Genomic DNA, 25,751 nt, shown 5'->3' on the forward strand with positions numbered 1-25,751 from the left:
GTTTCTAGTCTGCAGAGCAGAGGCCCCCTCCGTCCAAGTGGGTTCCCTCTGCCCCGAGGTGGCCCACCCCCACCCAGGCTCTGCGAACAGTAAACCTGAGATTGGAAGCAAGTGTCTCATCAGTTTTGCTTAGGAAACAAGGGACAGAATTTCTGATGACGGGAAAGGACAGAAGATAAACAGCTGGGAAGGAAGGGAGCTGGGGCATGGGGGGCAGCAGCCAGCGGTGAGCAGGTTGGGGCAGAAGGGGACCTGACCCCCTTCCCAGGTTTCCAGATGGCGACTGGGAATGAAACACGGGAGAGTCCTGCAGGTGCCTGAGCCCTGCTCTACTGTGTCACCGCTGCCACTCTTCTGGTTTCTTTCCATCACGTTATTCTCCATTTTCTCTTTTTGTCCCTCGTGTTTATATCTGTTTTTTTCTTTATCTTTATTTTTCTTTGCTCTGTTTTCCAGTCACTGCATATAGTGTGTGTGGTGTATGTTTGTGCGTGTGTGTGCATGTGTGTCTGTGTGTGCATGTGTGCACGCGTCTGTGGTGTGTGTGCATGCACATGCATGTGTGTGTACATGCATGCGTGTGTGTGGTACGAGCGCACATGTGTGCGTATCTGTGTGTGTGTGTGCACGCATGGGGAACTTGCCTGGTCTCTGGTCTGTCCTAAGCATTCCATGTGTCCCCAGAAAGAATGGATCGTCCGTTTTGGGGACTCCAAAGTTGCACATATCCATCAGGTAAAGCCTATTTAATATGAAATCCTCTTTTAAGAAGATTGACCTGTCAGCTCCTGAGAGACGTGTTCCAGTCAGCTCCTGGGTCTGGGCACTAACGGGCTGTCGGGTGAAGATGCCCGGCTGGCAGGGTGACTTTCAGAGCACCTGGGGAGATGGTGCCCCAGTCAGTTGTGTTGGATCAGGCGTTTTAAGCTGCAGGCGTCGAGTCCTGGTAGCGGATGGAAGGGCTGATGATGGGCAGGCCTTTGCTGGCTGTCCAGGCATCAGGAGGTCACTGCTTGGGCCCAGGTGCAAACGTGCCCCAGCTGCTGACCTCATTCCAGGTGGTTTGGCAGGAGTGTCTGCAAAGTGCTGGAATTTTGTTGATTGAAATAACGTTTGTGCTTTGCTCCATTTAGTGTGGTAGTGGTTCATCTATGTTAAATTCAATAAACGTAGGTGTTACGATCCCCAATAAGCAGAGTGAGAGGGAGCGGAACAGACAGATGGCTCCCCCGTCCTTCCTCCTCCTAAGTCTGTCAGCACCTCTCGTTGGCGAAACGTGAGCCACAGCAGCAGGAGCTGCAGGAAGGGGTTTCCAGGCTCCAGCCTGGCGACTCCTGGGGCTGCCCAGATGCTTGCAGGACTGCGGACGGCTAGCGCTCCGCCCCTGGGGATGCTTTTTGCCTTGTGTTAGTTAGGTTTTGCCTGACACCAGTTCTGCTGTGTCTGCCTTGCTCCGGCCCAGGCCGTCTTCTTCCACCCCGACTGTGCTGTGGGCTCTCAGGCTCGTCTCTTGTGTCCACACCACTTCTCTGCTGGACTTCTGTTATCTGTTTTAGTTCATTTCTTTTATTCAATCTGAGCCTCTTTAGCGGGTGAATTTCTGTCGGTCTGTCCCGGACAGCAGCTCTCTCCTCACCTTTTGTCTGGCAGGACCAAGGCGTTTTTGCAAAACTGAGAGACACCCACTGTGTCCCCCCTGAGGGCCCTGTAGGCCACTCTGAGGGATGCAGCGAGCAGGAGAAGCTTCCACAGGAGCTGGGGCCCAAGTTGACACCCAAATAAGAATTCCATGTTATCACCGGGCAGGGCTGGGCGGGGACTTCCAGGAAAGACGACAGATGGAAAAGTTCCTGCCCAAGTGGCAGGAGGTGTGTGCGGAACTGCCTACTTTCTGCCTTTTTCTGCCTTTCAGGGCTGTTTGTGCGTATTCATGTTGCCTCTGGCCATTTAGTATGATTTCTTTGTCTTCTAATTATTTTATAGCTTGGGTTTTCTAGGTGTACACTCATACTGTCTGCAAGGTGTCGGCCCCAACCAGGGGCTCTGTCTGCTGTGTCACCTGTACTGCCCTTCACGGGGTGGGCGTCACCTGTACTGCCCTTCACAGGGCGGGCGTCACCTGTACTGCCCTTCACGGGGTGGGTGTCACCTGTACTGCCCTTCACGGGGTGGGCATCATGGCTCCTCGTGGGGAAGATAGTGGCACCAAGTAACTTCCAAAGAGGCCCCCAGTCACTAGCGAACGATCCAGTTTCAGTGTAAAGTGTTTAACCTCTGGGCAGTCATTTTCTAAGTTCATGTACCAGGTTTACTGAGCCAAGTTTGAGAAAGACGCGTTGCAGGTGTTTTCAGGCCCGCTGCACCGTGTGCCCTCAGTCTCGCCCTGCTTCCTGTAGGGCGCTGTGATGCCCCCGGGGCCAGCCCTCATGGCGCTTACCCGTGATGAGCACCTTCCTGGAGGGAGTCCGGCTGCAGTCCTCTGGCCACTGCACTTCAGCCACCCTTCTTTCTTCTCTCCCCGGTCCTCCTTCACGTTTTTCCTGCCTGTCAATAGCAGCTTTCCAGGGCTGAGTGTCCAGGTTGGGTGGGTTTTGATGACCTTGCGCGTAACACTGCTCTTCCTCTCACTCCTAGACTGGCACCAGTATGATGACATCATCTGTGTGAAATCCTCTTCATACGTTCGGAAAGTGATGGATCGTTTCGTGGATCAGACAAAGAAAGACGTGGTGAAGGGGAAGCAGATCGCTGCCCGCGTGATGCTGGACAGTATCTTCAGCCTCCTGCGGACCTGGGATGCCATCAATTTGAAGAACTTTTTTGCCCAGTTCCAACAGTTTTATGCCGTCGTTCGCATGCCCATGGTCTATGAAGGAGAGGCACAGCCCTGGCACGAGCTGCAGTACACAGAGAAGGAGGTATCCGGGTGGCACCGGCCGCTCCTGTCTCTCTGTTATTACTGGGCAGTCAGCATCACCCCACCTCCCAGTGGCCAGATGACCCCCTAGACTCAGTGGACAGGGGAGGGGAGGGCAGGTGCGGGCAGGCGGACCTTTGGTTCCTTTTCTCCTAGCAGTGCCTCCTGGGATTTCTCTGTTCTCCCATTTTCTTCTCCCCGCCACCACTGGCCCCACCTCCCCACTTGGCCCCGCCCCCACCACTGGCCCCACCTCCCCACTTGGCCCCGCCCCCACTGGTCCCACCTCCCCACTTGGCCCCCGCCCCCACCACTGGTCCCACCTCCCCACTTGGCCCCGCCCCCACTGGTCCCACCTCCCCACTTGGCCCCCGCCCCCACCACTGGCCCCACCTCCCACTTGGCCCCCGCCCCCACCACTGGCCCCACCTCCCCACTTGGCCCCGCCCCCACTGGTCCCACCTCCCCAGTTGGCCCCGCCCCCAGCACTGGTCCCACCTCCCCACTTGGCCCCGCCCCCGCTGGTCCCACCTCCCCACTTGGCCCCGCCCCCGCTGGTCCCACCTCCCCACTTGGCCCCGCCCCCACTGGTCCCACCTCCCCACTTGGCCCCGCCCCCACTGATTCCACCTCCCCACTTGGCCCCGCCCCCGCTGGTCCCACCTCCCCACTTGGCCCCGCCCCCGCTGGTCCCACCTCCCCACTTGGCCCCGCCCCCACCACTGGTCCCACCTCCCCACTTGGCCCCGCCCCCGCTGGTCCCACCTCCCCACTTGGCCCCGCCCCCGCTGGTCCCACCTCCCCACTTGGCCCCGCCCCCAGCACTGGTCCCCACCCCTCATCTGGCCCGTAGGCAGAATGGAAAGAAGGGGTGGGATGCTCCTTAATTACATCTCCACTTGCATGCACTGTGGTACAGACTGGGCAGTTTTGAGACAGACCTGGGGCCACTCTGAGATGGCAGTTGAACCCTGCATCCAGGGCCGCACCCTGAAAGCCCCACCACCACACCGGGGTCTCTGGATGGCATTGCTGGTGGCACTTCCCATAGGCCCAGGCAGCTAGGCCTGGAGAGGGGGGGTGCTTGGAGTTTAGTGGGGTGACCCCCCCCACAGAGCTTTCCTTGCCCCTTGGGGCTTGGCCTCTGCCCAGCTGACATGAGACTAAGGGCAGCTCTGATGGATTCAGCTCCATGGACTTGTGTCTTCCTTCTCTCCTGGGTCAGGTGAAAAAAGACCTGTGGGATTATTTGAAAAATCAAACGGCACCATTTCTGGAAAGAAGTGGGGAACCTCTTCCTGAAGACTGCCCAGTGAAGAGTAAATTGAGAATGGGTCTAATTATCCTTCAGTTGGTGGAAAGAGTTGAGTTTTCCTTATCAGACTCGGACGTGTCCTTGTTGTGCAACCTGCTTTGCTCCAATGCCAGTTCAGCAGACGAGTTTCACAGTGACGTCAGCCAAATCCTCGGAACATTTCAGAGGTATTGTGTGTGTGTGTGTGTGTGTGTGTGTGTGTGTGAAGATTTTATAGCTATTTCTAATGATTTTAAAAATAAGTACATGTCATGGATGAAAACATACAAGAAATAAAAACTACTCATAATGTTACCACCCACTATTTACCCCTCTAGCCTTTTCCCTGCATATATATTAATTTTTTTTACCTATTCTGTTGAATGTACTACTTTTGAGACACCCTGTGGTATCACCGCTCGCCCTTTGGGCGTGTTTTTGCAGGATTATGTGATATGGTTGACAGTAGGAGCCCAACCCTGGGACTTTTGCAGAAGCAACGTGGGGCTCTCCCCATGGTCTCTGCCACCACTGTGTTCAGTTCAGGAGACACGGGGTCACTACGCTGGGCCAGGGAGCGCTTGTGCTGTCATGGCCGACCTGAAGGAGCTTAGGTTCACAGGGTGGGACACTGGGTGGAGCCCCTCTGCTGACCCCAGGGTCTTCCTACAGCATTTCCTGCAGCTGTTGGAATTGAACTTGAGGATAATATTAGGTAGGCTGTCCTGAGCGGATCTTATTAGGACATCAGCCTCTTGGCTGTACAGGTTTATAGCACCAGCTAAACGCTGTACGTTTTTACAGACAGGAGGAACGGTGGTAAATGCACAAAGTTTGTATGTGTTTCAAGGTATGCAAGCTTTGATATTTTGTGACTGTAGGGGATGTGCCATATATTTTCATAGGCTCCCCCCCACAAACATTTAAAAAGTTGCTTTATATGTAGATTTGCTGTTGCCAGACGGCCTGGGTTCATACCCTGCTCTGGCTCCTTGTGCATATTACTGAGGCTTCCTGGTCTCAGTTTCCTCAACTGTGAGGAGGATGGAAATGCGACCATTGGGAGTTGGCTGGGGGGCTTCCATGAGGGCCTACTCAGTGCCTGACGCTTTGTTAGGGTTGCCTAGGATGCCCTGTCTCCCACGCGACCCCTTTTCTCCCTGATCTGGTCACTCAGTGCTCAGCTCCCCACAGGACTCCCATCGGTCCACCTGGGGAGCGGGCATTTCCCTGGTGTGTCGTCAGACCCACAAGTGAGTAGGACACTGGCCATCTGCGGCTCCCTGTGGCTCTCTGTCCCCATCTAGCTGGCGAACGTGCTTGGTAAACCTGTGCCGAAAAGGCATTGCTGCAAAGGTCGACCTCTGGGTGTGTATCCTGCCTGTGCTGCACCGCTGCATGGAGCTGTCCCCTTGCGGAAAGGACTCTAGGACCCAGCCTGAGGACACCTGGGCAGCCCTCGAAGGAATCTCTTTCTCGGAGTTTCGGGAACAAAGACCAGAGAAGTAAGTGTCGGCTTGTGCTTCTGCACGCGTCTCGGTGTAACCACTGGGCATCTAGAAGCTCAGTGAACTTGGGCAGAATAGGCTTTCCGGCTGCTATGAACAAAAGAACTGTCACATCTTGTGGAATGACTTATTCAAAAGTTTTTAAGCATCCAAGAAGTATAATGGAAAAGGACAAAAATGGCCAGTTGCCGTGCCAGAGACGGTTGGTTGTGTAGTTAACACAGGCGTGTGCGTCTCCAGGGTTTTGTCCAAATGTGGGTATGTGGGCGCTTTCTCTGCTTAAGAAACAGCAGACAAGAGATGATCTCTTCTGGGTTCCAGCCTGTTTTCTCCCTTCACAGTGTTTTGTCAGCGGATAGACACCTGCATTGTCATCGTAACGGCTGCTTAGTTGGTATCATTTAGTTTGAGCCAGTTGCTGGGCACGTGGATTGTGCCTGCACTGCCATTCTGTACGCATGCTTTACTGCATACCCAGTAATGTGTCCCTGCCTGGTTACTTCCTCAAGATAAATTCCTGACAGTAGAGCTGTCAGGTTATGGCTTGGCACATGTGGAGGTGGCGGCCTTACAGCACACAAAGCTTTCTTAGAGAAGACGCAGGACGCACAATCCACAAAAGAAAAGTGGTAAATCAACTTTAAGTACAACAATCAAAATCAACGAAAACATAAATACGAATCAAATGCCAAGAGATGGATACTCCTGCTCAGTTCCGAGCACGGCCCCCCACCCCATTTACGTCATCTTTTGTCAAAGAAGCTGGTCCAAGTCTCGTCACCCCTGCCTCCACCCAATGGGATCTAGCGTAGGTTTTTAGGGATTAAAATAGAGAGCTCAATTAAGTTCTTGCTTCTTCACTGGTATCGGAACCTTTTGAAATTAAAGCCAAATTAGGATTAGATAGATAATTACATACACTTTAAATGTTACTCAGTGGTGCTCAGACTGTCTAGGAGACATTTTGCTGTTAACGATGGTTAGACACTAGCCTTGGTCCCAAAGAGCCTGCCTTTCAGGCAGAAGCGGCCGTTAGCACGTCCTGAATCTTGAGCCATGTGTTCTTCGTCACCTCGGTCCCTTCTGTAGCACCCTGCTTGATTTGTTTTGCAGTTGTCGTCTTTTGGTGCCTCTAGTAGAATGGTACAGATTGAGCATAATTTAAAGACCTTCCCTGGACTCACTTGCACTGTTTGACCCACCACACTCACTTGCTCACCTCACGGCTGCCCTTTTTATGTCCCACTGTCCCTTACGCAGTAAACCATTGCTTCAGCTTATGGGAAAGAAGAAGCATTTGCTGGACGTGGACGAGCACCTGTTCTGCTCCTGGTTCAGCCTGCTCCCTCTGAGAGACCTGGTTCGTTATATGGAAGACTTCTGCGACTACTTAAGTCGCTTTCCCACGCGTATCCTGGACTGTCTTAGAGGGACTTTCTACCGGCTGCAGGGACTTAAGGAGATCTCCTACACAAATCTGGAGGTTTGTCGTCTGGAATAGGCTCTTGAGTTCTTGCTTAGCAAAATCACATCAGAAACTAAGCGTTCAGAGCCTGCAATTCTTCTCCGAAGACCCGACAGGGTGAACGGACTTGGAAATGAGAATTGGAGGCGGGGGTCCCTGTCTCTTAGGGTTAAAGGGTTGATTTACTTAAGTTTACTCTGTGTCAGGAACACTGTAGCCTTTTGTTACCTCATGACTGTGCGAGACAGGACAGGGACATTGTCTAGGGGGTGGCACACGTCATCGTTACTGTCTTTCCCATTTCAGGGGTGGAGAAAATGGTATAATTTTCAATCCCAAATTTTATTTGTGAAAGATGCAAGTTTTATCCTTGAGCACCTTAAACTTTGTTTGTAGAAAAAAAGGGATTACTTGTCAGGCCTTATTTATAAATGTTGGATTTTTTTCTGTTGTAGCAGGCAGTGGTGACGTGGTTAAATCTTCTTTCCTGTTTTCCTTTTCTGAACCCACCTAGGTTGTTGAGAACACTTTAAAAATGCTGTTGCACCTTCTGGATATTTACCAGGACAAGTAAGTAGAAAAGCAAAACGTAGTCTGTCTCTGGCACACGGTTACCCCCGAGTGGCAGTGTCCCGTATTTGCTTCCATAATCGGAAGTTCCTAAAGTGGTATATATATCATACATGCTGCTGTTTTCTTCAGGTTATTAATATAATCATCCTAATTTTTATGCAAACATAATTGATGTAAACTCATCAGATTTCGGTTTTATTTCCATCTGGTCTTTTTTCCTGTGCCTTTTCCCATGTGGCGCTACATGGTCATGACCACACTGCACATGCATGCTTACATCCGACATCACTTCCACATTTAGCCCCTCTGTTGTTGGCAAGTCAGCCCAGCTGAAAATAAAAAATCAAAATGACTCAACGTAATTATCCGAAATCATTTGCTCCTGCCAATTTTTGTGCCCTCTGACACCTGAGGGGACAGTACACAGAATACAGAGCAACAGAAATATCCACGTGGTGGGGGAGCTAAGGCGATTGGTGAGATTCCTGCAGCACCCAGTCCCCTGAATTCTTAGGGTGTTCAGGACAGAGGTGGGGTGTTGAGCGCGTGTAACTTCCGGGATGTTTCCAGCATCATCCCAGCGACACCTTTGTCCTCCTTTCTCTCTCGGCCTTCTGAGCCCCTCTCTGATCAATCCTCTCCCCTCTGGCAACATGTCCGTAAACAGGAAACCTGGTCCACACGGGGCTGGAAGCGACGCAGGGCACAGTACACATTCTAGCATTTCTTCCTTTCTCCTTCCCTCCCTGTATCTTTCGGACTTTTTTGCAAATTTATGCAGGATTTTAATCTTTAGTACTGTACATCCCTAGCTTTTTTCCTTTTTCTTTTTCTTTCTTTCTTTCTTTTTTTTAATGCTCTCAGAACTTTAGTAGGTGGAGTTTGGGCAAAAGAGAAAACCCCTGAACCTGCCTCCCACGTGGTTCAGGACGGCTAGAACAGGGGAGCCGTGGCATGGGTTCATGCTCCCATTGAGCTCGTCTTTGATATTTTTAAAGGGGGAGCCAGACATCTCTGAGCACAAAGCCAGATGATTATTAAAATGGTCAGCCAGATCCCTAGCTTTTTATCCAAATAAGGGAATACTCTGACCTAGTTGAATTTGTTTTTGTGACAAATTCAAATACATTTCAGACCATAGAGGCAACCGAAAGCGCTCTGTTTCCTTTTTATCTGGGTCACAAGTTCAGGCTGGATTGAAATTTCCCTGATGTTAACCTACATGGGACCAAACCAGTGCCTCCCCTGTAGGAATTTTAAAGGGAAGGAACTCGTCGTGGATGCTGGGTACTGTTTTCTCATTTCTCCCAAACCACTTCAATGGTTTCTCTTAATTCTTTGCGGGGTAGGATTCTCCAGGAGCCCTTGGTACAGTCCTACTTAACTGTGTGCCTGCGACTTCACACAACTGTCTGCACACTCACAAAAGACCACAGGTTTTATGAGATGCCTGCCTTGTCTGCTGAGACTGTTTGCAGCATTGTCACACTTATATCCCTAGTGGTAAGTGGAACACATACAGATCACGTCACGACCAAGACAGGTATGGAATGTCAAGCAGCCTCAATTTAAAAGGAGACCGGCTCATTCTGGGATTGCTGGAATGACGCCGAGCGGCTGGTTCCGTCATTAAGTACTGTCACATGCCTGGTCGGTGTCGGTTCTGTCTTGGGCAGCAAGGATATTTTGGTGAATCTGTGTGCACTCTTGTCCTCCCGGGTCTTCTACTGGAGGGAGGGCAGAAGGAAGGAGTTAAAGCATAGAATGTCAGATGACTGAGAAATTAAAGAGCGGTGCAGGTGGCCAGGACAGCAAGCCAGCCACCTACCTCACACCTGTCCACGTATGCTCTTTCCCACTTGAAGTTTTCCCTGTACGCTTTGATTTCAACACACTAGTGAAGGCCATGCACCCCAAGTGCCTCCCTACCCCAGGTGGTTCTCTGTGCCACCCCCCAGTTCAAGCCACAGGGAAATCCCAGTGCTCTGTCCCCTCCTCTTCCCTCCCCCCAGAGGTGACCTCACTTCTGACCTTTGCCCCCATGGATCAGTTTGCCCTTGTTGAACCTTCTGCTTCTCATGTCTGACCTTCTTCACTCTGTTGTGTCTCTGAGATTCATCCATGGCGTTGCACGTGTCACATTCATGCTTTTTCATCGTGTGTGGTCTTCACCCACTTGAGTTTACAAACTGCAATGTGAAGGTGATATAAGGTTTTATATTTGGACTGTTTACTTGTTAACCGTCTTACAAGTCAGAACCATGACATTAGTGCTGTAAAGTGATTATGCATATGTTTTAACTTTATTCCCTTTAGTTTTGTTATTTTTTAAATACCATAGGCACATTTTAATGTACTATTATTGGTAAGATGGTTGCTTTCTCCTGAAGCAGCTACTGTTTGAACCATCACAGGCAGCTGCCAACGTGCAGATAAACTGTGTTTAAGAAATCTGTCAGTTCTTTAGGGTATATCTTCCTGCAGAAACAACTTTCTCAAATGCTGTTTGGCATCTCAGTTTAGTGTAACCCACAGGATGGTCAAAAACTCTACCTGTGTCGGAACAAAAAGCTTTGCAAAATTCACCTTCAAGCAAACGTACGTGATGAGCTTTTTAAACGCCTGTGGTTAGGTGCAAAGGGTTAATAGGACTATTAGGACACAGATGGGGAAAACAAGGAGAGACGGTCAAGGTTCTAGAATCCATTTTCAGGCTTGGGGCTATTCCTTCCTTGCCCATCTCATCTGTGCCTGGCCCTGTTCTGGGTGCACGGGACCCCAGAAAAAAGAGAAGGGCCCTGGCAGCAAGAACTCATACGGGGCCATCCGGTGAATGCATCATTGCAGCGCAGTGAATTAATGGGAAGGTAGAGTTCCCTGCGGTGCCCTGGGGACAGAGGGAAGGGCCTGGGAGAGGGGCTGTGTTGCCCCCGAGAGAGCAGCCCCTGCAGAATCAGGCTAGAGGACGAAGCCCACCTTCTGGAGGGCCTGTGGGTGGTGGAGTGTGGATGGAAGTGAAGCCGAGGTCTAAGCAAGGCCCGATCTCGGCGGGCACGCACACCATGCTGGAGCTTCTGGCTTGTTCTAGAAGGTACTGTGCTCTTCTGCTATTCGGGGACTTTAAGCAACAGCCAGCATGTCCGGTTTTCAGCTGAAAACTGTCCCTGCCTCTTGCTGGCCATGTGCTCCTATGTGCTGTGCACCTGTCCCCTGTGCCTCAGCTTACCCCTTCAACCTGCCCACCTCGCTCACCTGTCAGGGCGTGAACCCCTCGTGACCCAGGTAGGGTCCAGTCTCCTTTATGTGCTTTGAAAACACCTGTGCTTTTCCGTCTTGGTACTTGTCATGGTGAACGGTCATGTTTGTCCGTCTGTCTGCAGACTGTTGGTCTCTCCACTCAGCAGTCAGCTCCTCTGGCAGGAACGGCGTCCGCTTTGTCACCTGTCACTTTGCCCTGAAGTGAAGGGCACGTGCTAGTTCTCAGGGAGCATCTCTGGAGGGAGGGAGTGGCACCAGCAGATCCAGTTTTGTGGGTTCTGACACCTACATAGTTTGTGGGGTTCTCTCCAAGGAAAAGAACACACTAGTACAGTGCCCCCCGGGCCTTGGAATAGGCCTCTATATGAGTGGGGCTGGGCCATAGCTGCTTGTGCTGTCCAGTAAACGGGGAAACGAGGGGGCATCTCTCCGGGCCTTGACCCCAGGGGAAAAGGGATTTGGGGCAGAGGGAGCAAAGGGAGAAAGCTCACCTCTTGGCCAACAGTCCCTAGGCTCAAGGCTTTGTACTCACACTAGTTGGGGATTCTCTGAGCTGCTAGAAACTCTGCGCATTGGGGATGCATTACCCTTCCTGGCCCCAGTCTGGAGAAAGCATGAAGGCATTTCCGCGGGTCGGAGTCCCGGGATGGCTGTCGCTGGTACTGCAGGACCCCCCCTGTGCTCTCATCGCACGGGGGCAGCTAGTATAGGGCACTAATGCCAGTCCTTCTCTCCACTTTCTCCGTATCTGCCACTTGGAGTGAACCCAAAAGTTTTGGGGAAATAATGCTGCTGGCAAGGCCAGTGCTTTTGAACATATATGTGTAAGATTAAACGTGGCAACTTACAGAGTGTCCACCATGAATGGGGAGAAGTGAGAGTCTAGTCCACACCTTCGAGTGCTCAGTGCCAGGCCGCTTAACTCTCCCCCTCTCTCTCCCTCTCCCTGTCCCTCTCCCACCCTCCCCTCTCTCTTCCTCTCCTCTTCCCTCCTTCCCTTCTTTCCCCCTCCCTGTTGGTGACAGGATTCAGCAAAAGAACAGGGAAATGCAACTGGGAAGAAGGTTTCAGTGGGGACCATATTCCAGCAGACTCTCAGCCACACGAGAAATTGGCTTCAGGGAGTTTTTAAGAGAAGGATTTTCCAGAGTATACCTGCCTCCCCTGTAAAGTTCACGTACGACCAGGAGATCCAGGTAAGCCAGCCAAAGGAGCAACGCCACAGTTGGGACCACAGCTGGGTCTCGGGCCTCGTCCATAGAATGGGGTTCCGCCGCTCCCCAGCGGATTTTGGAGGGTGAGATGCTGGTTGTGCAGCCCCTGGGTGCCAGGCGGGTGGCAGACCTCGTGGGGAGATGCTCTGGGGCGGTGGCTGGTAGGGGTGGTGTCTGGGTCTGATTCAGCACTGAACTTATGGATCGGGTTTATGATGTTAGAAGTGGAAGAAAAAGATGAAAGCAAGAACTGCTTGAAAGGGACAGTGGACAGAGTGGCGCCTGAATGTGAGGAACAGAGAAGTCAGCCTCAGAGCGGTGGGAGGATGGGAGTGTTCCAGGAGGGGGGCGTCGAGGGGGGCGAGCAGGAAGCAGGAGTCGGCTTGCAGGTGGCCCTCAGGGTCAGTGGCCTGGAGATGAGCTGACGGGACTCCGACGTGGCTGGGGGGCTGGATGGGATCTGCGGAAGGTGGGGGAGCTTAGGCAGCTCTTGCGTGTTTTTAGTGCCTTTCTTTTTTCTTTCTGCGTGCCACCCGCTCCCAGGGTGTTGGGGAGACCATGGAACCCACTTAGAGTGATCTTTACCCTTGTCGTGAGATCTTTGCAGGTCTTGTCCATGTGGAACGTGACACCTCTGACTCCATGGCCGGGGTTGGTTCTGCAGGGTCACCTCCACATCCCGCTTCTATAAAGCCAAGTGGGTTTTGCTTCTTGTCCACTGGGGACCCGAGGGGTGGTGGCCTCTGAGAAAAACACCCGACGGGAGACGAAGGCTGTAGTCTTTGGAGGCCACTTCGTTCTCCCGGCCGGCCACTACCGCCCCTGTGACGGGTATGAGGTCAGTGGCTCCTACAGGAGCTGGTCCCACACACACTCACGACACAGGCCAACCCCTGGTTTTTCCTTCCTGCATCCACCTGGGCGTTGTCACCCGTATGTGCGGTTCAGAACTAATTTCCAGACTTCTCTCGCCTCAGAACACGACCCAGGCCTCTGAGTCAGTGTCTACTTTCCATCAAGATACAAAGTTGCTGCAAATATAGATTCTTTACATAGAATAGACTAGAATATGTGCCCAAAAGAAAGAAAGTTGCAAACTTCAACCTGTACGTTTTAAAGGATCAGAAAAGCCTTCTCTAATTTGCTGTGTCAGGTTTCAGACTAACAGACTGAAATGCCACCAAAACAGAAATGAATTATTAAATATTATTTCAAGATTCCAAACGGTGTCTACACCTCAGCATTATGTGTGAGTTAGGGACCGCTGTTGGTCCACGGATTTGAGGGAATGATCCTAAGTTAAATGTAATGAAAATGGTAAAATAACAATAATCATTATAATGTCGTTGAATATCCACTCTGAGGCGGGTGCTGCTGTAATCCTCGTGTCACTAAGGAAGTAACTGAGGTTTGGGGAGATGACGAGAGCGGAGGAGGTGGACCCCAGCTCAGGCAGACCAGGCTCTCCACCAGCATCCCATTTAGCCCCAAAGCAAAGTGGCTGAGCCTGCCTGAGATCCTGAGGACCCATAGCTCCAGGACACAGTTCTAGAACATGCGACAAGCCACCTGCCCACAGGGCCCCCCGCCCTCATTTAGCCAGGTTTTAATAGGCTGTTGCCTTCCAGGATCAATTCAACGGAATAATCACAGAACAGGAACTGTGTGTGCACAGAGACAGGGGACCCTCATTTGTCACCTGTCCACACCGAGGGGGGAAGATGGTTCATCCAAGTACGTGGAGCACAGCACGCACCTCAGAAGGAAGGAATCACACATAAATCTTGAATTGACGAGAAGTTTGCTTGGTGATCACATGGGTGGAGGTCCCACTGTAGAGAAGGCGGAATGGACTATGGGAGGGAAGAGAACTCTGGATTGGAAAGGGCTGAGGTGTTAGGGTAGGTGCCTGATTCCCAAAGCAGCCACAGCAGTTCCTAGCTCCTTCCTCTGAAAGGGCCTAGAAATAATGACCCCCAGGTCCGGGAGCACACCGAGAGCCCCCGTCGTGGCTTCTAAATTCTATTCCCATTGAAAGAAACCTGTGCTTCTGGAAGAACGGCTGGTTCCAGAGGTGCGGCAGGGGAAGTGCAAGGCCGGCCTGAAACTTCTCGTAGTGCCAGAACGTAAGGCAGAGATCGAGGACGAATGGTGACGTGTCACCAGAAAACTGGACTGGGGACAGCGTGCTGTCTGGGTTAGCTCCCGGGATGGTGAAAGGACGTTCATGGAAAACTGGGGCGATCTGAATGACGTCTGCCATTCAATTCGTGCTAATCTGTCATGCTGACTGCTTAGCTTTGACAGGTGTGCCATGGCCTTGTAAGGTGTTAGCATTAGGGGCAAATGGCGTGACAGTATACGGGAACTCTCAACACTGTCTTTCCTCTATTTCTGTAAATCAAAAACTTTCCCTCATTTTTAAAAAAGGGAAACGGAAGCTAGCCTGAAGGGGCTCCCACCAGCCGAACCTAGGACAAATGAGGGTCAGCATGAGTGACACCAGGAGTGAATTACAATTCATTGATACTTTAGATATACGTTTACGGGAAAAGGGGGGAGGAGAAAGGGAAGCATTTTTAAAACTTTATAGAAGAACGCCGACTTATACTGGTGGAAGAAACAATTGCGATAGAAAAGCATCATTCTGTAACAGCTATAATAGCTGACTCAGTCACGATCCACACGTGAATGCTGAAATCAGAAGGAAATGTGTTAGGGAATGGGATATGCAGAGTTCCCGGCACAGATCACATTTTAATGCAAAGCCAAAAAAAGCACTCTGCAAAGGAGAAACCAAAATCCGGCCGAGGACATCTTAGCCCAGGGCAGGCCTGACCCTCAGCTGGGACCAGGGTCTCTCAGGCCTCTGGGGGGCAGCCTCTCAGAGCAGCCCCTCCCTGAGGTGTTAGGTGAGTCACGGGACCCTGCCTGACCTACAGAAAGTGTGTTTTCACTGTGGCCCCACCCACCGAAATTTAATCTGAATCTAATCATGGGGGATCAGGAGACATGTCAGCTCGAGAGATGGTCTGCAGAACAGCCAGCCTTCACTTTTCAAAATTGTTGGCATCAAGGAAGGAAGGAAGGGAGAAAGAAAAGAAGGAAGGGAGGGAGAAAGGGAGGGAGGGAGGAAGGAGAGAGGCCGGAGGACGCTTCTAGAGAAGACTCGTGATGGCTAAATGCAGTGTGTGTCTCTAGCTTGGCTCTGGGACCCAGTCAGACATTAATGAACACCTGGAGGAATTGGACAGGGACCCCTAGAGAGCATTGTCACACCCACATGAACTGTCCTGAGTGTGACATGTGCACCATGATCGTGTAGGAGTAGCCTGCCCAAGTATTTTGGGGCCAAGTGGCATGGTACCTGGAGCTCACGTGCCAGTGGTGTGGCAAAGGGAACGCATATAGACAGACAGAAAAGAGGGAGAGCAAAGGCAGCCTTGTTGACGGTAACACCTGGGAATCCAGTTGCAGCTGTATGGCTGTCATGGCATTCTTGCAAGTTCGGCACTTTTCAAAAGAAAACACTAGAGGGAAATTCTTTCAGATTAAAACCCGTCTACATCGCAGGAGGACCGTGGTGGTAACTCGGTCCCTCGGAACCCTTCGTTTTCTGCAGCTAAGGAGGGCTGACCTGACTCGCCAGTGACAAAGGTGGGATCAGAACCAGGCGTCGTCGCAGTCCAGCTCTTTGCACCACCATAACAGTCTTTCTGTTTTCATCGAATCACATTGTGGCATTTAGTTGTCATGGTGGCTGTCACTCACATGTGGGTTTTGCAGATCTGGAAGCGGCTGGTGGAAATAAACTTCCCCACGGAGCTCGGCTGGAAGGAGTCTCTGCTGGGGGACCTGGAAGGAAGGCTGAAACAGGTACCAAAGGCCGGAATGTTCCTTACAGGGGACAAAAGCACGTGGATAAAGCCATATCATTAGTAACAACCAATAGATAAGAAGGGTGCGTTTGAATGGGTAGCCCTACTGTGTGCTGGCTGTGGGATAGATGTGCCTGCATTTCTGCTTCCGATCCAGCCTTCAGTGTTTGAGACCAGATGATATTCCAGAGAAGCATAAGGGGACAGGGTCTTGGATCTTGTCACCACGGGGACGCTCGGCTCTTGCCGGGTAAAGCCTGCCTATATGCAGTAGGTCCAAGTGGCCTGGTGGTCACAGGAGCCTTATTAAACCCTTGACAAGTGGGGAAAACACAAAAGCACTCTTCATTTTATACTAAGGAAAATTGTGACCCTAGGAAAATTTGGGTTTATTTTTCTACATGACATGAGAATTTTATATACAATTGTCAAATGGATCTTTGTAGGAAAACAGAAGCAAGGAAAAATCCCTTAGTTTTCAAAACTTAACAAACTGCTGTGCCAGATGTGTATTTTGCAAAGTGGGAGTAGAGATGCTTTGAATTGTTGTCTTGTCGGTCTAATGTTTGGGGGACGGTGAGGACATGCTTAGTGTTGGAAAGGGAAGAAGGTAAAAATAACAGGGAAATGATAAAACAACTAGGGTGTTTTCATTCCATAGAGTCCATGCACAGCGCCCCAAAGCTCTTGAACCCCCGTCTTGCGTTCTTGCAGGAGAGACCCCGCTCCCAGATCTCTGCCTTCTGTAACATTAACTGGGAAGTTGCCGGCTCAGACGACAGCGTATCCAGGTGCTTTGAGAACTGTGCCATTGAAGCTGTGAGCTCAGCTTGCCAGGTAGGCCTCTTCTGCCTGGGAAATGCTTTCAGGTTCGCAGCCACCTTCTGCCATTGTCAGCGAAAGGCTACCAAATGCCCACTGGTTCTGAGATGGGGCTCCAACTCAGGAATGGGCACTGGTGTCCCCCTGCTGGCCTGCAGGAGTGGCTCAGGAATTTGGTACCCACAGCCGATTCAGCTTCCTGCTGTTGCACGGCTGCCATGGGCTGCACACCACAGCCACTCACACGGGACCTGAGTCAGTGTTCTCCCAGGCTGCTGCTCAATGTCCCTGTCATTATCATTGCGACTGGCTTGTTGTATTGCCTGCTAATGGTCCCTAGCAGATATGCAATGACAGGCACCGGAGGCTGACAACACATTGATGGAAGAAAAACATCTGAAGTTGGAAAGGTTCTGTCGATTCACTTAGGGTTTTTTTCTGCAAAGTGGGAAGACATTCTGCCCCATACTGCCTCTTCTGAACAGCCTCCTTTGTGCGCGCGCGCGTGTGTGTGTGTGTGTGTGTGTGTGTGTGTGAGAGTTCTTTAGGGTTTTCTGTACGTAAAGTCATGTCATCTGTGGATAGAGACGGTTTTACTTCTTCCTTTCCAACCGGGGTGCCTTTCGTTTCTCTTCTTGCCTAATTGCCCTGCGTAGAACCTCTAGATAACGTTGAAATGGAGAGAGGGCACAGCCCTGTCCTGTTCTCGATCTTTCGGGGAAAGACTTCAGTCTTTCACCATCGAGTGTGATGGTAGTTGTGGGCTTTTCATAGATGCCCTTTATCAGGTGGGGAAGTTCCCTTCTATTTTTGGTCTGAGTGGGTTCTTTTTCTTTTAATCATGAAACGGTGTTGGATTTTGTCAAATGCTTTTTCTGTGTCTACTGAGATGATGGTATGATTTTCGCCCCCTATTGCTATGATGTGTTACATTAACTGATTTTTATGTTAAACCAATCTTTCATTCATGGCGTAAATCCCGCTTGGTCATCATGGCTTATAATCCTTTTTATATGTTGCTGGGTAAGTCTTTGTTTTATCCTTTTAAATATCAGAAAGTATCTATTTTAAACTAACCCTACCTCTCTCTATATATATTTTTTACTAATCACTGAATCTTTTTCTAAAAAGGTTTGAACCTAGAGAAGGAAAAACATTTTGTTTCTTGGTGGGGAAGCATGAAGTTAAAATGTATATGTGCTGCTTGTAGGCAGCCTAGGAAAGAGTTACAGTTTAGGAATACAAAGTATTATACATCATCTATTAGTGGTTTACTCATTATGTTCAGTGTTTCTCATGATACGAAAGTCCAGGAAAGATGTAGAAACTGGCACAGAGCCAGAAGGAAGGGGCATGACTTGTGGCCTGTGTCTGTGTGTTAGTGTGTGCATGTCCCCTCATCTCTGGTTCTTGTCACACAAGGAGACAGTTCCCAGGGAAACAAAATGCACTAAGGAAAGTTAAGTATTTTACTCTTTTGCTTTTTCTGAAGCTCTATGAAAGTAGTCACAAAAGATTTCTGGAACACTGTTGGGTAATTTGCTTCTGTTATTTAAAAACAAACCAATCGTCGTCATCATCGTTGTCATCCTATATTTTCCTCTCTTTCCTCATTTCTGTGTAGTCTCAGATCAGCATCCTCGACGGACTGTCTTACAGTGACCTGCGACGCTTCGGCAAGCTTGTATCGGCTGTGATCACCAAGTCCTGGCCCGTGCACAATGGCCAACCTGTGGACGACCTGGGTGATGTTCTGAAGCACCTCCTCACATGGCCAGACATCAAGCACCTGTTCCGATTATATGGTATGTTTATGGGTGTGTCCTGACTGTGCTGCGGGCAGGATATTTGACCTCATGCTCCGTTGGGATGGGCTGTCTGACCAAGGACATGGAGGGGCTGGAGGGAGCCAGCAAGGCTCGGTATCTTGAAAGTAAATGAGAACAAACGTGGAAAGCCACCGTCCCTTGACTACCGACTGTGCACCAGCTGCTGTGCAGATGTGGTGCCCCAGGAGCTGTCCAGAAGGTCTCCATGTTTCTGAGGAGGAAACTGACGTGGAGGGTGGGGTGGGATTTACCCACTGTCTCCAGGATACGAAGTATTCAGAACTGAGATCCAAACCCATGGCATCCCCACTCTGATTCTGAGACTGGGGTACATGTCTACCTGGTCCAGTGTTGTTGACCCCAACACAACACTGAGCTCTGTCAGATTCTCGCACCGACCGCCTGTGCCCCACGTGTTTTGTGATCAAAGATGGGAGATACTTGTTGCTCTCAAAAACGTGATGTTCAAGTTTGTGTGTAAGTTGTTAGATTCAGACTTAGTGGAAAAGCACTGGATTTGGATCTAAAAATCCCAGGTCAGTTGATCCTGAGCCTTAGTTTCATCCAATGACTAGAACAGCCAAAAAGAAAAGCCGAGCCGCTTATGTGTTACGGTTGTTGTAGGGAGAAGGTCAGATCACTGTTATGGGTCTTTTCTGTACGTTTAGAGAGAAACTCCCTTGAAAAAGATGATCATATTTGTGTTTGGTTTTTCTTCATTAATAGACCTTATTTTTTAGAGCAGTTTTAGGTTTACAGAGAAATTGAGCAGAAAGTACAGAGTTCCCATATTTAGTTCCCAGCACAGTTTCCCATTACTGTCTGGCTTTGCTGCATTTATGACACCTGGTGACCCAGCATTATCAGTGACTGGAGGCCAGAGTTTCCGTGAGGGTTCACTCGTGGTGGTGTGTGTCCTGTGAGTTTGGACAATGTGTAAAGATGGGCGTTGCGGTGACAGTATTGTACGTTCCCAGCAATTTCACGGCCCTGGTAATAGCATGCTCCACCCATTCAGCCTCCCTTTTGCCCTCCTGTGTAGTTTTGCTTTTTCTAGAGCATATATTTGGAATCATTACAGTATGTAGCCTTTTTAGACTGACGTCTCTCACTTAGTAATATGAATTGAAGTTTCTTTTCAACAGCTCTTTTTTTGTTTTGTTTTGTGTGTTTTTTTTGTCCCCGAACAATATTCCACTGGATGGACCACAGTTTGTGTATCCATTCACCTACTGAAGGGCACCTTGGATGCTTCCAAGATTTGGGTGATCATGAATAAAGCTGCTGTGTTTATTCTTCACGGCACCAGATAGTTTTGGTCTTCTCATAATACCCCACGATCCTAATGTTACTTGGAGAGAAATCTTCTGCAGGTTAAACTAAGTATATTGGAAGTTCTGCCCTCTACATTGATCCTAAACTTCACATTCAGAAAGTTGCTGGTAGCTGGAGAGCGCGGCGGGTGGGAGCCCGACGCGGACGTGTTTCCACGTGCGCTGACAGCGCCCCGGGGAGCCGTCTGCGGCCCTCGCACAGCTTATTCTTCTGCTGCAGGGTTCTCACGATGGGGCAGCGCAAAGGACACCGTGTGTAGCGAAGAATACTGAAGGGGGCACAGGTGTTGGACACCTGGGAAACGGGGGTCTCCCGGCTGATGGCGGCCATTCGCAGGACCGCTTCTCATGATGGAGGGTGTCGACCGCCAAAAAAATAACTCTCCAGAAAATCCACCAAAAGACGGTGTATTGGGGAAGAGAAAAAAGAAACAAAGCTACCAAGGAGTGTGTCTATGTACACTCGCTGGCCCGGTCTCTCCCAACCAGCTGTCCAAGTGCAAAAAGGACCGGAGACCAACATGGCTTCCTCCTTTATTTGCATCCCTCCACCCCCCCCCCCCGGAAGTTACCACAGAGTTCAACAGGAAGTCAAGACTAGAGAGTTAACAAGGGGCCCAGCTCCATCCCCACAGTCCTCCCAGCTCTATGGTTAAGCATCTTAAGATGCCAGTTCACTCTTATCAAGGGCATCCCCAGGACGTGGATTTGAGTAAGACCTCACCCTCCGGGGGGAACGCAGAAGCAGGGGAGGGAGAAGCACACCTGGAAACGGTGCCTCTGCCTGTTCTCTGTCTGCGAGTTGGAAGTCTTCGGGCTGGGTAGAGGTGAGATGGGGAGGAAGTGGCACGCCCCGGTGTTTAACTCTGTTCTTCACCTGATCAGGCACCAATGAGAAAATACTAGAGAACATAACCGAGGATGGCAAGAATCTGATGGCCATTGCTGACTCTGTGTTCACAAATGTGACTGGCGACCTCCGAAGTGGAACGATTTTAGTGGAGCACCTGGAGCTGGTCGAGAATCATGTCAGGACATTTCTTGACATCTGGGAATTAAGTAAGTATCAGCTCGAGCTCTAGACTCGAGGATACTGAGGATAAGAAACGTCTGACTGCGTGTGGATTTTGTAGACAGGTGGTCTGTGTCGTCTCTGACAAATGGCTCTTCTTACCGGGACGTTGCCGGGATCGTTTCTAATCCTCAGGAAAGAGATAAAATAAGGACAGAGTCAGAGCACTTGCTCTGTTTTTATTCCATGCTGCTCAGCACGCAGTCAGCCTCATAGAGGGGCTGCCGTGCACACAGCCTGAACGTGGACTGTAGTCAAAGGGAGAATGGAAAAGATGGGTTGCCGTGGAAAAGGATATGCTTGTTTGTTCTATTGGGTTACTTTTTCTTTTTTCCTCCAGAGAGAAAAAATCTTTCACCCCAGGAGGAAAAAAATGATATGAAGAAAGTGCTGGAGTACAGACTGGAGGAACTAACATTTCTAAAGAAAGAGAAAAAATATGTTGACAGCCTCCTGAAGCTGTGTGAGGGGGTGAAACACCTGATAGAAGGTGCCATTCTTATGAATTATAATGAACAGAATTGTGGGGCCGCAGGGGAGGAGGGTCAGAGAGAGAATCCGATAACGTGTCACCATAGCAGCGCTTTTTCTCGGAAAGGAAGGCTTTCTTTTGAATGTGTTTATTTTAGACATAGACCTGTGACCTTGTTCTTGCCATTTCCTCCCATGCCTCTAAATACCATGCTTCAATAGGTCCTTGGTTTTCCAGATTTATCCATCATGGAAGAGGAGGGGGAGACCTCTCCCTTTTCCGAAACAGATGCCTTACAGACATCACCTTTCCAGTCGCCCTTTATTCCAGTTATGCCTTCTTTTTTTGCAACTTGACCTTCCAACCTTTCCGTTGATTTTTTTCATTTCAGTTCTCACATATGTTCAGTTTACAGCAATTCTTTCTTCTGGAGAACCCTTTTTCTGTGCTGTTCTGGTCTTATTCCTGGTCGCAGTTATCTTACCTTCCTGAGATTATTGATATTTTTGGTTTAAAGGTTTTCCTTTTCCTCACATAGTTTCCTATCTCCTCTGAGCCACTTTTATCTGTTGCTGTGTTTTTATATCTGCTTTTCACATTGGAGACTTTCCTCATACATCTGGAGATACTGTTTTTATACGAAGAGAGGAGTCTAGCAAGCTAACCGGGATAATGGGGTGTGGCCTTTTAGTGGCCTGTGTCTTGAGGTCCTCTCTCTGGGGCAGCTCCCCCAGTCCCTCGCCTGGAGGGTACAAGCCAGGTGTCTGGGAGCCGAGAGAAAAGCAGGCTGGAAGGTTCTGCGCGTCCAACCTCCACATCTTCTCATTCTACTTTTACTATGGTCCTCCTTCCTCCTCTGCCCCTGTATCTTCTGCCTCCCTCTTTCTTACTCTTTCATTTTAATAGTACTCGTGTCTGACAATGCCGGAACTCTCCGATGCAGAGACCCTCCGTGTCACCTTCTCTAAAATGGAACCACCTGCCGCCACCAGGAGGAGGAGGGGAGACCAGCCTCCCATGTAGAATGGGGTGGGGGTGAAAATCAGCCTGTTCGGCCACTTCTTAAACAGGTTCATCAGCACCCCAAAGCCCAGCTAGCTGTGCAGCAGCGGCCGTGCTTCTGGGGGTTGTGTAATAGAGACGCGCCGGACTCCTGGCTCTCCCCAAGGCCGGCGAGGGCTCCACGTGTTCAGGCCTAAGTCTTCCACGGCTCATAGCTTTAATTTCCATTGCTGTGATCTCCTTTTGTACTCTTCCCTGCCCTATGGGTTTATGACTTTTGAGAAAACGACCTCTATTCTGGCCTTGGTGCTGGGATGTAGGGATGGAGTGAAAGCAGGTATGTGTCTTCAAACTGTCATCTTCACCAAGAAGGTACAATGTTTTCTTTGTTGTGAAAATTGATGAACAAACTGGGCGGGGGGGAGCAGATGTCAGGATTCTTAGTGAGGAAAAAAATGCCAGCAAATATGTCCACTTGAGTTTCCTTTAGAGCAGTGAGGAGAGTAAATGCTGGGAAAATAAAATAAATTGGCACCGTGCCTGGGGTTTTGACTTCTGCCTTCTCTTTTGATTTCAAAGTGGATTTTGGAGAGATCACTGAAAGACATTTGGAAGACCTTGGCAGTAAGAGATTAAATGAAGCTGTGACAATGAGGTTGTCACCCATCCTGTCAGACTTGAAGTGGACGACACATTACAACCTGAGCCCCGAAGTCCAAGAAATGGCGAAAAACATGGACATGCTAAAGGACAGCCACATCTTTCGGAGCTTCTGGACAGAAGCCGCAGGATTGCTGAGGAAACCAGAGGAGGAGGATGAGGAGGAGGGGGAGAGGGAGAGGCAAATTCTTGAGCTTCAAGATGCGTATGGGTATCTGTATCTTCCTTGTTTCGACAAGTTCAATAATCTCTATGAGAACCTGAAGTTAGGAGAGGTCACCTTTGCGGAAGTCGATTCCATCTTCAAAGTCTTTGAGAATAAATACGACTCCCTCACTGCCGACTTCCAGGTCATGTGTGCCCTGGATTCCAGACACCCAAACGATTGGATCAAGGTGCGAGTTGGGCAGATCCGGGAATACCATCTCCTGCATCAGGCTGTCCGCGCAGCTGAGGTCATCTTGGAGGTCAAAGAGAGTTTGGGTCTGACCGGTGACTTCCGTGTTCTCCACACTTTATTAAGATTTGTAAGTCATTTGCAAGGGACTCCTGGGGTGGGGCCTGGATTCCAGCTCAGACTCCCGGGAGCCATGGGCTCTCTAGCTTTTACAAGCAGGACTAGGGCTCTTGCAGCTCCCTCCAGGAGTTTGTATTTTCCTTAACGCCTGAATTTGCCAAGGGCTTGGTTTTCACCTCTGTTTATAAACGCATAGCTGCTCTGTGGCTGGTGAGTGTTTTCTTGGCTCAGGATGAGGGTGAAGATCTTAGGAAATGGCCGTGAGCCTCTTTTTGTAGTTAGATGTTTGCAAGAGTGAAGGACTTTGTCAGCTCTCCTCTCACGTCTCCTTGTGCCACCCTGGAGTGGTCGACACTAAGTTATTTCCGTGCGCGTGAAGAAGTGAGTCTTTTGCTTTCCGTTCTTTTTCATGAGCATTTCTAAGGGACACCGTGAGCTATATGATAACCTGGACAGATATGAGGATGACACAAGTGTATCACAAGATGTGGAATCATGCACACCTTGACCTCCAGGGGTGGATTCTCGAGTGGGTCCCAGTTCTGGACCCTCATTCCTTTCCCTATGAAACAACAGGAAATTAGCAGAGTGTACCTGGCAGGGCTCGTGTATGAGCTGCTTAGCAGAGTGGTGGGGAGTGGTGGGTGAGGCGGGGTTGGGGGGGAGGGACAGCAGCGAGGTCATAGCATCCAGTTCTGGGACAGGAGCCTCGTGTGCCTGTCGTGGTAGGATTGGGGGGCGGGGCTGAGGGGACGGTCAGCATTTCTGCTCAGACTCGGGTTCTAGGGAACCAGGGCCAGCCCACAGTAGAGCCTTGTCTTGTAGACTGACAACTTTGAGAACTTCCGTGATGAAAAGCTGAATCAGATCAACCAGCAGCTTATCAGCGCCAGGAAGCTGCTCCAGGACATTGATGAGACCCGGTACCCGTGTCTGAGGGAGCTGTCCCTGAGGAAGGATTTCATCCGCTGGGTCCGGGAGGCCCTGGGAGGTACAGTCCATCTTCGGGGTTGCGCGAGTCTGCAGAGTTCGGATGCTCTCAGGGTGGTTTCCCAAAGCTTCCAGGCAGCCCCCCCACGGCCTTCGTGCTGTGTAGAGGACGGACGTGCCATCTGCATTCTTTCGGTCTGTGCGCGGTGTGGGCGTTGACTGTTACGAGTTGCCATCAGGACGGTGTTTGTCATGCCCCGGTGGAAAACCTGTTTCCTTGGCTGCCGGTTCCCCCCACTCTGAATGCTTGCTGTCGACAGCTGGGGATCAGTTTTAAAAATCTCTCCCCCTCTGGCTTTTCCTCCTGTTGATTTTTCCTAGAGGCCAAGGTGGGCTCCAGCCCATGGAGAGATTTTATTATAACATCCTTGCTGGTGTCGTGCGTTTCTTTCCCAATCGGGGTCTTGGCTGGCAGCATTTGTAGCCCTGCGACTTAGGTCCCTTTGGCAGAGTTAATTCGTAGAGGGGAGAAGGGAAGTGAGGAAATCGGGAAGGAGGCAGGAGGAGAGCCACGCTGGTGAGCCCCAGGAGTGGGCCAGGGCCTGCTCTGACCCCCGCTCGTCCTGAACCTCCCTGCCTTCTGCTGTGAGCTCTGGTCCATGTGGACGCACATCCTTTGGTCAGTAGGTAGCCCAGAGAATTATGTCCGTTTTTTTATAGTAACTATCAACGTAGTACTGTTAACAAGTGAGGGCTCCCTGCCCGATAGGCATAGGACCCAACACCACAGCATCGGCTTTAGAGAGAAGAAAGCTTTTATTGTGAGGACGACCGGCAAGGAGACAGAAGGCAGGGTTCAAACCTGCGTCCCAGATCTGGGTTTGGTTTTCAGGGGTTTCAGCACCGAGTCTTCCTGGACAGCGGACCTTTCATTTCTGAGAGGGTCCCAGCACTCAGGTTCCCGTCATGTTCTGCTCCTGTGGTTCTGTGGGGGGAACAGTTAAGG

General features: G+C 50.4%; 1 protein-coding gene across 2 annotated transcripts in view; it reads left to right on the top strand.

The window, feature by feature from the left end:
- Positions 1-25,751, top strand: part of RNF213 (ring finger protein 213) — a 100,357-nt gene that overhangs the window by 22,936 nt on the left and 51,670 nt on the right. For both annotated transcript variants that reach the window (XR_013991933.1, XM_081028696.1), the window contains 14 exons: positions 2,635-2,918; positions 4,143-4,399; positions 5,519-5,716; positions 6,980-7,202; positions 7,699-7,754; positions 9,107-9,260; positions 12,041-12,211; positions 16,016-16,105; positions 16,822-16,944; positions 18,554-18,734; positions 20,978-21,151; positions 21,505-21,654; positions 23,218-23,825; positions 24,641-24,806. Coding sequence is in view for 1 of the 2 variants with exons in the window: in XM_081028696.1 (XP_080884822.1) it covers positions 2,635-2,918; positions 4,143-4,399; positions 5,519-5,716; positions 6,980-7,202; positions 7,699-7,754; positions 9,107-9,260; positions 12,041-12,211; positions 16,016-16,105; positions 16,822-16,944; positions 18,554-18,734; positions 20,978-21,151; positions 21,505-21,654; positions 23,218-23,825; positions 24,641-24,806 (2,835 nt within the window). In the remaining variant the exon portion in view is untranslated. The remainder of the gene's footprint in view (positions 1-2,634; positions 2,919-4,142; positions 4,400-5,518; positions 5,717-6,979; positions 7,203-7,698; positions 7,755-9,106; positions 9,261-12,040; positions 12,212-16,015; positions 16,106-16,821; positions 16,945-18,553; positions 18,735-20,977; positions 21,152-21,504; positions 21,655-23,217; positions 23,826-24,640; positions 24,807-25,751) is intronic.

The sequence above is a fragment of the Rhinolophus hipposideros genome (genome assembly GCF_964194185.1).
Source record: "Rhinolophus hipposideros genome assembly, chromosome: 20".
NCBI lineage: Eukaryota > Metazoa > Chordata > Mammalia > Chiroptera > Rhinolophidae > Rhinolophus > Rhinolophus hipposideros.